Here is a 13,853-nt window from a genome sequence, read left to right on the forward strand (position 1 = left end):
AGCTGATGCCAGCAGCTGCACCTCCCTTGAATTCGGCCGTTAGGCGCTGGCTCGCTTTCAGTGCTAGCCAGGCTGCAGGTGCTCTGGCCCACAGAGACACGACGAAAGCCTGCAGTCCTACCATGCTGTTGCTACCTAAAGAAAAGGTGAAGTGCTGCCTTGAATGACAGCTCTCCAGCCACAGTGCGCAGAGGAATGGCTAAACAGGCAACGTGAGGCCTACTTGTCCTGCAGTGCCTGGCAGCGTGGTCAGAGACACCCACTAATAACCGTGAAGCAGGGCAGGCAGAGACTTCAAAGCTTATACACAGGTGTTTGTTTCTACTGAGGTGTATTTAACTGCTGAATTCCTTACTGTGCTGTTGGATGACTCAACATGTTTTAATACCAAGAGGCTATTTAATCTGCTTATCAATTGTTACGAACAAATTTTTAAGAATAACGGAAGCTTAACAGAAAGCTGTGGTAGAGCCAATTGAAAACTGCATAAACTAGTGCTTTCCGATAGCTGAAAATGATTAAACCAAAAGAGAAAAATTATTTGAGATTTATTCCAACTGCAGTATGGTGGCAGTATTTAGTGTTTTGAAATTGCACGAGTATTTCGTATTTGAAGTAACTGAAACCGGATGCAGCGTATATACCTACAAATAAGTCAGTTAACAGGGAAAACATGAAAAGCAGCAGTCCAATGTCCCAAGGTTAATGGCTAGCTAACATTTGGCTCTGGAGATTGCATCAGCATGAACAGTTTGCCAACATTTGACAAAATCCAGATGGGGCTGTAAAAGGTAATTGACACTTTTTAATTAAGACTTTAACATAAATGCTAAGATCTCTGTTGTAATTTGAATTAACGTAGGAAGTGTTGAGACCTGTAAGTTTGTATCACATGTTAAAGCAAGTTTAAGTACAGGTGAGGGAATGGATGCTGCAGCACAAAAACAGCCCAATCCCTCACAGCAGTTTAAAAAACACACTACAATCAACTAAATGATAGGCACTTCTGTCTTGCAGTATGCTATCTGATCCACAAGTGATGGAGTACAAAAGAGTTAAAGCTTGCAACAGTTTTAAACCTCAGCCTTACCAGTGGGTGAAGGTTAATTCAATCCTTCCCAGCTTCCTATTGCTCACCTTTCCACACAGCCATTATTTAACGTTAAAAGCTATTATAAAACATACTTGCCTAGAAGGTATGGGATTGTTGGTTGCTCCCATTTCCCATACTGCCTTCTCTGTGGCACTCTAGGAAGAGCTTTGTATTACTGCTGCTTACACTTCAGTATAAAAATACACTACTAAAAATAACTTTCTGCCATGAAAATGTCTTCCAAGCAAGGTGAGAGCAGCATTACCCAGTCCTAGACTCTTGGGTGTAGCTGGGAGGGACTACTAAAGATCTTGCAGACTTCAGGCCTGGGAGCCTGCACACAGATTAGCCTGACAAGCTCTAACAGTCAAATCCTCATGAGAGATTGTTCTGATTAAGAACAGGAGACTGGCCTAGCATGTTGTGATAGTCATATGCCTCAGATGGGTCCATCTGCTTAGGAAGACCTAGAGTTTTGGATACCATTTGGATGCATTTGGATACCAATCAGTTTAGAGATGCACAGTGGGATGTTAACTTAAAAAAAAGTTAAAAAGCCCACACAGCTCACTAGTATTCATCTCACTAGTATTTTCACCATACTCCCTGCAATAGTAAAAAATGCTTCAGTGCAAATACACAGATTCCCAAAAGCTCTGAAAGTGCTTTGGAGACCTGAGGGGCAATTAACCCTTGGCTTCTGTATCTCTCATCATGTCTTCGTGAATATCCAGCTTAGCCTGTACAGTCTTGCAGCCTTTATCAGAGTAGATCTTCTGCTCTTTTGGGAAGAATGTCATCTCATCAGCCACTGCTTGAACAACCTTCTCGTCGACAGCATAGCCACGGGATATCATTTCGGCCCTGACACACATCTTCACGTGCTTGTGCTCCAGGGGCAGGAAGGGGACAAAGTAGTCAATGAGGTTCCTGTCAACGAGGCTGCTGTGCCACAGTCCACCTAGAGGAGTTGGGGGAGGAACAATCATAGGCAGGAATTTCTCTACACTTGAGCCTGCATAAGGTAGGACCACAGGCCAGACTGAATTCACAAAGGGGTTTGTCTCAACCACTGCCCAGGGAAGAGCAGCATGCCAGTTAGCTGGATGGATCAGACTGATGGTACCCCCCAGTTACCACTGCTACCCATCAGTGGCACACAGAGCAAGATCTGTGCTGAAAATTCTCTTGTGATGGCATGACACTAGAGTGAAGGGACAGAAGGGCATGGGGCCAGGGCACTGTAGGAAGGTGAGGCACAGAAGCAGGGCAGGGTCAAGGTAAGCTGCAGTACAGATTGCAGAGATGAACCCTGTGTTACAAAGTAAAGTGAATTTCCTATTTTCTGGGGAAAGCAACTTACTATTCTTGTTATTGAAGACTCCTACAGATAGCATGGGCTCCAGGTCTTTCAGCTGAATGTCTTCCCTGCGCTTTCCATTTGTCCAGAAGTCCAGAGCTGCTTTATTAATTAAGTCACCACCTGCATTGCTATTCATAAAAGAAAAAAGGCCAGTAGTGAATACAGACACAACTGAGCCAGAATTTCTTTTTCAGCCAGTTACATGTATTGCTATCTTCTTGATGTCAACAGCATCCTGCAAGCCAAAATTTAGGGAAAGTCTCCAGTGTTTTAAATAGCCATCAGTGTGTGGTGGGTTGACACCAGCCAGCAGCCAAGCACCTACGCAGAGCTTGCTTATTCTCTCCCACCTCAGCAGAACTGAAGGAGAAAATAGGAAGAACAAAAGTGAAAGGAATTGTGGGTCAATATAAAGACAGTTTAATAGGTAATGAAAAGAGGAGACAAAAACCTCAAGGAAGGCTAAGGAAATCACTCACCACCCCCACAGTAAGACTAATGTCCAGGCAGTCTCTGAAGAACCATCACCTTGGAAGCTGAAATCCTCCCTTCTTTCGCTACCCCAGTTTTTATTGTTGAGCACGACATGACATGGTCTTGAATGCTCTCTTGGCCAGTTCAGGTCAGCTGTCCCAGCTGTTTGTCCTGCCATCCTCTTGCCCACCCCAGCCTACTTGCTGGGAACAGCATGGGAAAAAGAGAAAGCCTTGAGGCTTTGCAAGCACCATCCAGAAACAGACAAAACATCGGTGTGTTATCAACACTGTTTTAGCCACAAATCCTGAACATAGCACCAAACTGACTGCTGTGAGGATGGTTAACTCCATGCCAGCCAGACCCAGTACGCAGTGCACCCATCCCAGATAACTTCCCCACCACCATCTGTGCTCTGGGCCAGGCTCGTGAGCCCAGCCCACTGCAGTGGTCTGCTGGATGGCATCAGACCTGCTCCGCTACAGCCACAGGTCACACAAGAGCTCACAGTGCTCCCCTCTGTCTTTATAGAGAGGGTCTTCACTCCAGAGTGGTTCTTCTGCTGTTTTTTGAATGAGGTCCCTTAGGAACATCATTATCATCATAAACACAGATTTATCTTAGTAACTCAAAATGACTGAAAGAGGTGCTACAGACCTGAGGAAGATGAAGATGGCTTTCCTGTAGGACACTCCATCAACTTGCTCATAATAGTCTAAGAACGGCTTGATGGCATCAATAAGACCTGGATGCATTTTGTCCATCTCATCAAAAATGAAGACAGAGTGAGGACAGGCACTGACGTTGCCCCGAATCCAGTTCTGCAGTTGTTCCTGGAATAAGAGGTCGAAAAACACTGAAAAACTAGGTCTCTTTGGGATGTACTGCAAGATGCTTGTATGTGACAGACCCTAGGGACACCCTTTCAAATGTCAGCATCTCATACTCACTGGTTATACTTTTTCCTGAAGAGAGGACCATAAACTCTGTGACTGATCCTTTTGACATGTGACACTGAATTTAAATGTGAATTATTTTCCTGCTCACAGAGAAGACTTCCTAAATCTTTCTGCTTAGTGTATGGATAAGACACAAAACCCAAGCTAAGATGGGAAGTCTTGAAGAAGGGAAAACTTCCTGTTTATTTTAAAAGCATCAGTGTTCTGTCTTTCATACGGAAACCACATCTATCGGTACATCAGTTTTGGGTACCTTCAAACATTAAAATATGAAGATCAGAATTCTCCAATGTCGAGTAATGAAGGCACTTGAAAAATCTCTCATGCAGGCCACACTTTCTCATTGCACAGTGCATGATGGGTTGACCTGGCCAGCAGCCAAGCACCCCAGCAGGAGCAGGGAGAGAGGACAAAGAATAAAAGTGAGAAAAATAATGGGTCAAGATAAAGACAGTTTGATAGGTGATGGAAAGAGAGAAAACACAAGCAAAGGGAATCACTCACACCCTGACACATGCAGGCCAAAACCCAGGCAGCATTAGAGCCACAACCACCTCAGAAGCTAATGCCCCCCCACTTTTTCCTCCTTTTTTTTTTGCTGAGCATGACAGCATATCCCTTTGGACAACTGGGGTCAGCTGTTCTGGCTGTATCTCCTCCCAGCCTCTTGCCCACCCGATGTATTTGTTGGGGGCGGGGGGGAAGCAAGCTCTGAGACTATGCAAGCACTGTTTCATAACAATCAAAACATTGGTGCATTACCAACAGTGTTTCGGCCACAAATGCAACACATGGCACTGCAGGGGCTGCTACCTCCACCGCAGCCAGCCGGTGCACGCAGTTTCAAGGACGGAGTTCTTTCCCAACAGCGAGCACCGCAGAAATCAGCAGATGGCACCAGTGAGAGGACAGCACTGGGAAATTACTCTCACTATGGATTTACTGGCTTTCTGGTGCCGTTCTCTTTCACCTTCCGTATGTATTTCCCTCTCCATCTCTCTTAAACACCAGTTTTGGAAACACATTGCTGTACAGCTCCAGCTGCCAGGTATCTGAGGGACATGTGCAGCACAAACAGCCGACCTCCTCTGCTAGGAGGTCTCAGGACGGGGAGTAACAGAACGACCCTGTGTACCTCCTCACCTTGTAGAGCTTGAGCTCATCGTGGTGGGGGAAGTGCAGAGTGGCCAAGAAGAGATGGACGAACTTGCTGCGCAGGCCGGCAGGGTGGATGTGCTCCGCCAGGATCTGGCTGAGGAAGTTCTTGCCAGTGCCAGCCCAGCCATGGAGCGAGAGCATCAGCGGCTTCTTGGGGCTGGGGTTGTTGCTGAAGCCCGTCACCGCCTTCAACACGACGTCCTTGGCCAGGTGCTGCCCAAAGAGTTTGGCATCCAGCTGCGCCTTCAGCGCTGTAAGGAGAGGGAGAGATCAGCATCGCATGGCCACCAACGGGTGTCAGTCACTGGCCACACACCAGGCAGGCGAGCTTGGTATGGCCACTGACGGATGTCGGTCACTGGTCACACACCAGGCGAGCTCGGCATGGCCACCAACGGGTGTCGGCCAGTGGCCGCGCAGCAGACGAGCTCGGCGTGGCCGCTGCCCCGGCCAAGTTCCAGGGCAGGGCTGGGCGCCCAGCGCGGCCCGGCGACCCCTCGGCCCCACCGTACCGGCGGCGTTGAGCCGCTGCTCGCCGCTGGGGCAGCACTCCACGTAGCGGCAGTAGAACCTGGGGTGGGACAGGTAGCCGGTGATGGCCGAGGCGACGCCGATGGCCAGGCCCACGCTGAGCGGCTCCAGCGCCGCCAGCCCCGGCAGCAGCAGCCACAGCGCCCCGGCCGCCCGCAGCATGGCGGCTCCGCGCGGCTCCGCACCCGGCCCGCTTCCGCCCGCCGCCGGCAGCGCCCGCCCCGCCCGTAGCCGCCGCTCCCATCTTTGTGAAGGGCACGGGCGGCATCGCTGCCCCGCTGATGGCGTCGGTGGGCCGCGACGTCCCGGGGGGGCGGGGAGATGGCGCTGCGGGCGCGGCGTGACACATCCAGAGCCTCGGGCAGCGAGGTGCGACGGGGCGGGGGGCCCGGCCTGCTGGGCCCGGCCCCGCCCCTCCCCCGCCTCGCCCCGCCCCGCCCCGCCCTCCCCCGCCTCGCCCCGCCCCGCCCTCCCGCGCCGCGCGTGCCGTGCCTGGGGCCGCCGCGGCCGGCGCTGACGCCCGTGAATCAGACGCGGTGGCGTTGACGGGAAACAAGCAGTTGGTACGACTGGCCAAGGTCCCAGTGGCGGTGTGGCTGCTGCCTGGGGTGGGATCTAATGTATTGGCGGGCTTGTTCACGGCATGTGCTAAGTGCTTGTCAACTGTTTGTGTGGCACCTAGCGTATCTCGCATTTATAGGAAAATGTGCTTCTGTTGCTGTATCGAGATCTCTTTCAAAAGTGTTTCAGGGGCTCAAGTACTAGAAAACAGCCTGTTTGCAAGCAGCCGAATCCAGAGCTGGTAGGAAGTGACACACTGAAGTACCTGGTGGCACACGGGTCTCCAGGAGTTGAGGATTTGTTTTGAAATCTGCATCTCAGCTCTGAAATGAAGCAATATTTGCAATCCCATGATAAAGGGAAGGGGATTTCCAGGTGGCAGGATCAGGAGTTTATGGTTAAAAGGTTGTGTAGCTCTTTTTCAGACCATGCACTAGCTCCCAGCAGGCAGGGTGAAACAGTGCTTTCTTCCCCAGTTGCTGAGGTCTGTCAGCCTGCTTGTCTCAGGGAAGCGAAGCAGCATGTTTTGAATCTAGACCTACCACTAACTGCTGCTCATTCGAGATGCATTACAGGCAACCACCAGCTGGGGTGTGGGACACCACTGGGGGGTGTCCATCTCAAGAAGATGTGGGATTATTTCATTAGCTCTTAGTCTTGAATTCACCTCCGGAATGTTGCCTGCCTTTGCCAATATAAACCAAGACACTAGCAAGGAAGATGCTCCAGTAGTGCCATGAGAAGCAGGGTACACAACCCCCTTGTGGGATAAGCAGCATTGTGTTAGTACGGACCTTGCCCTCTAGAGCCACCATGGGTGCCACAACCACCCCAAAGGAAGCTGGCATTAAAAAGGAAACCCTTACCACCAGCTGGTCCCACTGATAACTTGGCTCAAGGTGCCCTTGCCGCTGCCTTACCTGAGAAGTTCAGCATGTTGTTCCTATTGCAGCCTTCCAGGAGACTGTGCTTGAGTCAGGAGTGAGGGCAGAGGAGCTGCCAGGTGACACCAGCACTCCTCGTGAAGGCTGAAGTGCTGAGAGGGTCCAAAGCTGGTGTCAAAGCGAGCACAAGAATAAAGAATACAGCAGCATGGGAACGGAAAGCCAGCCTGGCTCAGCAGGAAAGAAAAGCAAACCAGAAACTGCAGAATAACTTTCTGGAGCGAGGGGCCAGAGGCTGTTCAAGAGGATGGAAGCCAAGTCTCCTGTAGGCTGGAGGTGTTAATGAGTTAACAGACTTATCACACTCCTCAAGAACTGAAAGTGCTGTGAACAAGGTATTGCCCCACGGGTAGGGTAAGAGTTTCATCGGAACAATCCCAGCTCTGAGGGCAGCAGGACTGGAACATCACTGCATCTTAAGCAAGGTGCTAATTGGTCTGGTGATTAACCAAGAACATAACAATGTTTGTTTTGGGCTTGGTTCAGGGTGGGTTGTACACCTAGCATCACAGAGCCCAAAGATTTCTGTAGGAGTGGTTGAAGCTCACAGGACTCACAGGAGTGAAGATGTCAGAAAGCTGCTTTATTAAAACCAAGCTCTCAGAGTAGATATTCATCACACACACACACACCCCCTGCCAAAAAAGTGTAAGGAGAAGGACAGAGACTGAAGCAGCTTTCATTTTCTCAGCACTTTTTTTTTTTTTTTTGGTAAACAAAAATAGGTGAAAAGCACCTTTAGGTAATTCTCATTTTATTTTCAAAGTCTGGTTGGAAAAACACTGAGCAACAATATTTAGTATTTGAAACAGATGCTCAAGATTTTATGTCCTCCTTGAAAGGAGTGCCCTGTGCTGCTGAGCACCTGAGGAGAGTCCCATTGCGTCCTGTGCTGAGGGAGTCCTTGCTGTCAGCTGCTGTCGAGTCTTGAGGTGGGCACAGCTTAGACTTTTGGCTTGTCATTCCAAGGCAGTTTGCCCAGATGACTTACCTACAGAGGGGTGTCCTCAAAGCCCCAGTGTTGCTCACCAAGGAGCTAACACCTGAGGAGCAGGGCTTGCTGGCTGTGAGCCCCTCCACTGGGAAACTCGGAGGCTGCATAGAGGCCAGAGGAAGGAACTGGCAGTGGCATATGAGGGTTTCCATGTTTCCTGGACTCTGTCAGAGCTCTCCTGGAAACAATTCAAATGATCGTTTTACAAAGGTGGTTTAATACCGCTGAAAAATGCTGGGAGTTTTCCAGTCCACCCTGTTTTCTTGATGCACCGGCCCTCTGCATTGGTCTGTGCTGAACACCAGGTGGGGTGTCAGACACAGGTTTTAGCCCAGGATTTACAAGCTGGAACAATTTTTGCAGAAAACTAAGTCGTGCCTCAGAAAAACAGAAGGGGAATATAAATCAGCAGAGCTGACCACTTGCGTTATGAAACGTGATTTCTTGGGATACCGTCCAGCCTGGCCCTCATAGCTGCTGAGGGTTCACAGAGAGCAGGAGACTCAGAGACAGTCCTAGCAGGGAACTGAGAACAGCCAAAGTCATCCTCTTACAAAGGAGAGTTTGAATAAAGGAATGAAGCTGTTCAGCTGGCATCTGCAGATTTTCTTGTCTGTACATTGGAATTAAAGGCGCAGGCAGGTTGCGTTGCTTGCCTCACAGGCTTCAGCAGATGTTTCACCATTCCTCCGTAGAAACGGTGTGGTCCCTTGAGCACCAAAATGGACTGTTACCCCCAAATGTCTCTGGGATAAAGTATAGTGCCAAGTTGTGTCTTGCAAAGGGTGAATCGGTTTCATGATTTATGGTTCACCCTTTCAAACCTGGATGGTGCAAAGCGTCTTCTGACTGATGTGTGAAGAGGGCAATAAGGTGTCCCCTGGTAAATTTTTCAGTGTGGTTATGTGTCCTTTCACAGGGTCTCACCAGCCTGGAAAGGATAGCATCTCCCAAAACACAGACAGAAAACACAAAGTGACGTGCTAGAAACATCAAAGAAAAGGAGAATTACCTCATCTATGCAAAAAGAAGGAGTAACACAGGACACATCTATAGATCTTCTCCTTTCTATGTGGGAGAGAGGCAGCATATATTTCCTATACAACAATAGGATGTATGCTGCCTAACAGGTACCAGATGGGTGTTTAAATAACCTTCAGCTGCAACATGTCATGCTGTTATCTCATTATCCCTTACAAGTTAAATGGGTTCAAGCTGGGCCTGGACATGGTTGAGATGTCTAATAGTGGTGGTGAGACTGACATTGATGGCAATTTCCTTGAACAGCTGTCTGGAAGCTCCAAGTGGAGCACAGACACTGCAACACACAGTCCACAGTGCAGTATCTTGTTGCCTGTTGTGTTGTGCTGATGAGCACATTGTTCTTCTGTCTCAATGTTCTCCTGTGCCCTAGGCACAGAACTGACATCCTATCATGTATTCACACTGCCCTGCCGACCAGACCAGCGTGCGGGTGTGGGGTGGTCAGCCAGCAGCGTATCATCTTGAATCAGCTGCCACAAGCTGAAGGTACTGAAGATTTGTAGCAGAGAACTTTCAAAAAGTGTTCAGTGTGCAATAGTTGGCTTGGAGTATCTGTGATTTGCAGTGTTGATCAGAAGTGGAACTGGTGTGGTGGGAAGGTGAGGGTGCAGGAGAGGTAAGGAGGGGGATTACAGAAAGAGGGAAGGCAGGGATCTGGGGAGCAGTGGTACGAGCTGGAGGTTATGGGGTGTTTGCAGTGAGTAATTTGGAGTGCTAAAGCTATTGTGATAGATAGGGGAGGGAGTGGAGATGGGGTGAATGTGTTGCAGAGATAAAGGATGCAGAGATGGCATACTTAAAGCCGAGGATGAGGAGAGAAGAAAGTCCCAGATGAGAGCTTTGTCTGGTCTTACTCTGCTTTCAGTATGTTGAAATTTTCTGTCACCCACCCACGGTTTGATTTGTACATTGTTGATTTAAAGTCAGCATTCTCAGGACTTTAGGCTTGCAGCTCCATGGCAGAGAGCCTAGAGAATTTGGGATATGGCTGGTTAGCGTGGCTTTCTGATCACAAGGCAGCACACCTCGCAGTTTGCTGGTGAGCCAAGAAACATACTGTTACCAGTCAGGGGAAAGGGTGCTAGGAATTGCTGTTGCAGCCCTGCCTGGAGTTCGTAGAGTGCAAGAGGTTTCCAGGTACGGATTGTAGAATCAATGAATCAGTGCTTTTCCCAGAAGAAGGCTGTATTTTTGTTGGAGAATGTATAAGGTCCTCAATATTTCCAAGTGCTTTACGATGGAGGTTTGGTAACATGACTGCTATTTTACACAAGGTGCTGGGCTGGCAAGAGGTTCTCGCTGGAGGTTTCTAATTGGAGAAGAAGTGGGAGACTAATTTTTCCCTATGCTCAGTTTAATTTCTACCTAAACACATATCTTCTCTCCCTGCTTTCTGACTCTGGCTAGACAGTCTCTAATGCTTGAAGTTTTTCTAAGAGGAGTTTCGTTTATTTTTACCCTCCTCCCCCACCCCCACCCCCGCCCCGCCAAATGTGTGGTTTGGGTTTGTTTTCTTTCCCTGCTTCAATTTCAGCATCATCTTCCAAGTGCTTCTTATCCTAAACATAGAGATGAGGCAGTGACAGGAAAGGGCTGCCACTCTGACGTACATTGAGATCTTTTAAGGGTGGGATTGTGGTGGGCTTCATCCAAATACAGAGCCTGGCTAAGCTCTGAGGATTATGCTAACACTGTGGAAAGGCTCTGACATACTGGAATGTGTTCGTTGACCTTTCTATAATGTGACAGTAGCAATAACACAGACACCAAAATCTACGTTAATGCTGAGCAAACATTGCCTAAACCTAGCAACACCCAGGGAGTCAAGAGACTGTCATTCTTCTCTTGCAGGTTGGAAAACTGAGGTTTGCAGATGATGAAAGTTCTTCTTAACATGGCATTTCATAGCAAAGGGTTTAGCAATTCTGCTCTGTCTTTGAAATCTTTACTCAAGAGCTTGAACCATGATTTGCCTTGGGCAGGCTTAAAAACCCTTGTCTGGGGCACAAAATCACAGAGTCCCTTGGGTCAGTGTGTGCTGCTGTGCTGTGGGACAGCCCAACAAGGAAAGGTATGGAAGAGCTTGGGAACTGAGTGAAATAGAACGTCATATACCTGTCCAAATAAATCTGCCCATCTTAAATAATTGCTCTGATCGTATCTGAACCTTTGTAAAATTCTGATGTACCAGTAGGGTTTTTTGCTCCATTTGCTGTCTCTAGAAGATGCAATTGAGAGGTTCTTCCCAGCAGCAAAAGAAATTTTCCAGCATTCCCGTCTGGATGCCCAACCTTAAAGCCCTTCTGCCAGAGCCTGTATTGCAGAGACCAGAGTCTCACTGTGCTGTACAAACAGAATGAATAACAAGCCGCAACAACCTTACGCTCTTGGGATGCAGTGGTGGTCCAGATTAGAGTTTTACCTGGACTACACTGGTACAACACCCACCCAGAGCAACGTACAGCAGCTGAGGATCAGGCAACATTTGTTAATGCTGGTGATGCCCTTTAACCACGCTAACAGTCTCTGCAGAGGGAGACAAATGTGATTTTTAATCTGATATCAAGTGATTTTCAGCAGGCAGAGCTACACAGGTCATGTTACCTGGTAGGGATAGGAGTGAAAGGTAGATAAGAGGTTTTTAAAGCCATACTCGATCTATAGCGTTGGTGGAGGTGAGGGAAGCTGCTGCCTCACATTTCTTGCCTCCTGTGGGAACTTCCTTGAAACATAATGTTTTATAGATAAGTGCAAGGTGACGAGTTGGCAGGGCTCTTCTCTGCTCTTTATAAGGTGAGGCCTGGTGCTGAAACCCATTTCGTCTGTCAGTCATATCAAATCCATCAAGCAATGACAGATGGAGATGGTCTTCCTTAGAACAAGCACAGGGAGTTGTTTAAGTGCCCGACACCTAAACTTCAGCTCTGCTTCTCTACAGACCACTGTGTGGTCCAGAGGGAGAAGAGATGGAGGGAGACTCTGGAAAAAAATGGGAGGTTTCTTTTCATATGAACAGGAGATGCCAAGACTGCCATAGTGACAGGCTTTGAGGAGAACCATTTTTTAACCTGTAGCTGGGTGATCTTAACAGGTGTCCAGTTCTAAAGCAGACTTTCATGGCATAGACATGTTGCAAGCTCATGTAGGTTTTGGTGCCAGGAGTCAAGAGGTTAAGGTGTAGCTTGGGCAAAATTGCTGTTAAGAATTTAAATACCAGTGCTGCAAGGACACTGGGGCTCAGGCGGCTGTTTTACATGCTGGCTTGGGTGTCTGCTGTTGTAGGGCAAGAGGATACAGCTGCTCAGGGTCTAATGGTACCACTCAAAGCCAGGTGCAAATAAGCAGCAGCCACCCATGGACCATGCAAATCCACCTGGGCTGGCAGCTGAGAGAGGTACCCTGGGGGCAGGAGCTGAGGAAAGCAAAGCAGGGTGTGTGGGGCTGGTGCTGCACCAGCCTCCCCTTTTCACCCTTGCCTCCTGCAGAGCTGGCTCCGCTCCTGCCTATTTGCCTCTGGGTTCTGATTTCAAGGCCCCTGTTGTGCAAGATCGAGATGAATGTTGTATGAAGTGGTATCGATAGACCCAGTAGATGAGCTATCGGGTTGCACTTGTGTGCTGGCGGTTGGACTCTGTTTTGACTTGTAAATAGAACACTCCTGGTGCAGACATCCTCTGTGGTGTAGTGACTAGATCTGGGGGCTGCATTTGGAGCCCAGGGGTCAAACCAAGGTGCTGTCACCCAGCTCTGAGCAACACTGGGTAAGTCACGTCATCTGTTCTTCCTAATACCTCATGTGTCGCTTCAGGACATGAACAAGAGAGGAAGAAGGTCCTGTAAAAAGATTATAATTATCATCATCATCATTGTAATTTAAATTGTGTTTAATTATGGAATTTATTGTCACAGGAAGTAATTTGACGTCAACAGTTTAGACAGCGGACTTGACGTGTGTAATTATCAAGCATTACCACCATGGATGACAACCAATTTGCAAGAAAGAGAATTACACCTTGTGCTGTAGGTTACTCATTGGTAAGAGGGGGATGCTGTGACAGTTGGATTTCACCCACTCCAATCCTGCCTTTGGGTTTTTCCTGTCTTTTTAAAATTAAGCCCAGAATCTGAAACTGGAGACTGTTCCTGTTTGGCTTTGACTGGGCTCCAGGCTGGGTCTGGAAGCTGCTTTTGGTTTTGTTCTCCAGGCTGGCTTGGAAGCAGCTGCAGAGGAGTAGCTCTCGTGTGAGCCCGTCTGCTGCATGTAGCCATAGCTCTCACTGAGAAAATAAAAAATAATAGGAAAACTTTAGCCCAATTCTGTCTTAAAACTTCAATTCTGTCGCAAATAATAAATTAGTGATAAAAACCGTGTGAAAGGGATGAAACTTGAACTTGATGAAATAAGAAAAAACTGTGCTTACATGGCAGGGGAGGATTGCTACAGGGAAAGGACAGCAGGGCATGAGTAATGCTGTGCCCTCACTCCAGGCGTGGACGCTGATGTGGCAAGTGGCTTGTATTTCATCCAAAGTACGTAAGGCGGTGGTGTTATTAAGCAGATGTCCCCGTCCAACACTTTGGGACCCTTGGGTGAAAAAGAATTTAAAAGTGCTCCGTAAGTTTTGGGTTGGACTGGAATCAGAGGCTGTGTTTGGACGGGGTTTGCAAAACTAAACGTGCTGCTCTTTCACCTGCGGAAGAGCCATAAATACAGGTCACTAAAATTAGTCTT

The 13,853-nt window shown here is 48.4% G+C and overlaps 1 protein-coding gene across 5 annotated transcripts; it reads right to left on the reverse strand.

Annotated features, from left to right (window-relative positions):
* Nucleotides 1-532: 532 nt before the first annotated feature.
* On the reverse strand, nt 533-7,212 carry LOC121093373 (torsin-1B-like). 5 transcript variants are annotated; one of them, XM_040605462.1, is made up of 5 exons: nt 7,060-7,212; nt 5,033-5,298; nt 3,588-3,763; nt 2,457-2,584; nt 533-2,054 (listed from the first exon to the last, which is right to left on the reverse strand). In XM_040605462.1, exons 1-5 carry the CDS (start codon nt 7,073-7,075, stop codon nt 1,780-1,782), a joined length of 861 nt encoding a protein of 286 aa, XP_040461396.1. In that variant the 5' UTR covers nt 7,076-7,212; the 3' UTR covers nt 533-1,779. The 5 variants fall into 5 exon arrangements, 4 of the variants coding, with proteins under 4 accessions (XP_040461396.1, XP_040461395.1, XP_040461397.1 ...); XM_040605461.1 differs by lacking the exon at nt 7,060-7,212 and adding an exon at nt 5,560-5,767; XM_040605463.1 differs by lacking the exon at nt 7,060-7,212 and adding an exon at nt 5,418-5,542.
* Nucleotides 7,213-13,853: the final 6,641 nt, after the last annotated feature.

This window comes from Falco naumanni, chromosome 9 (assembly GCF_017639655.2).
Source record: "Falco naumanni isolate bFalNau1 chromosome 9, bFalNau1.pat, whole genome shotgun sequence".
Taxonomy (NCBI): Eukaryota; Metazoa; Chordata; class Aves; order Falconiformes; family Falconidae; genus Falco; species Falco naumanni.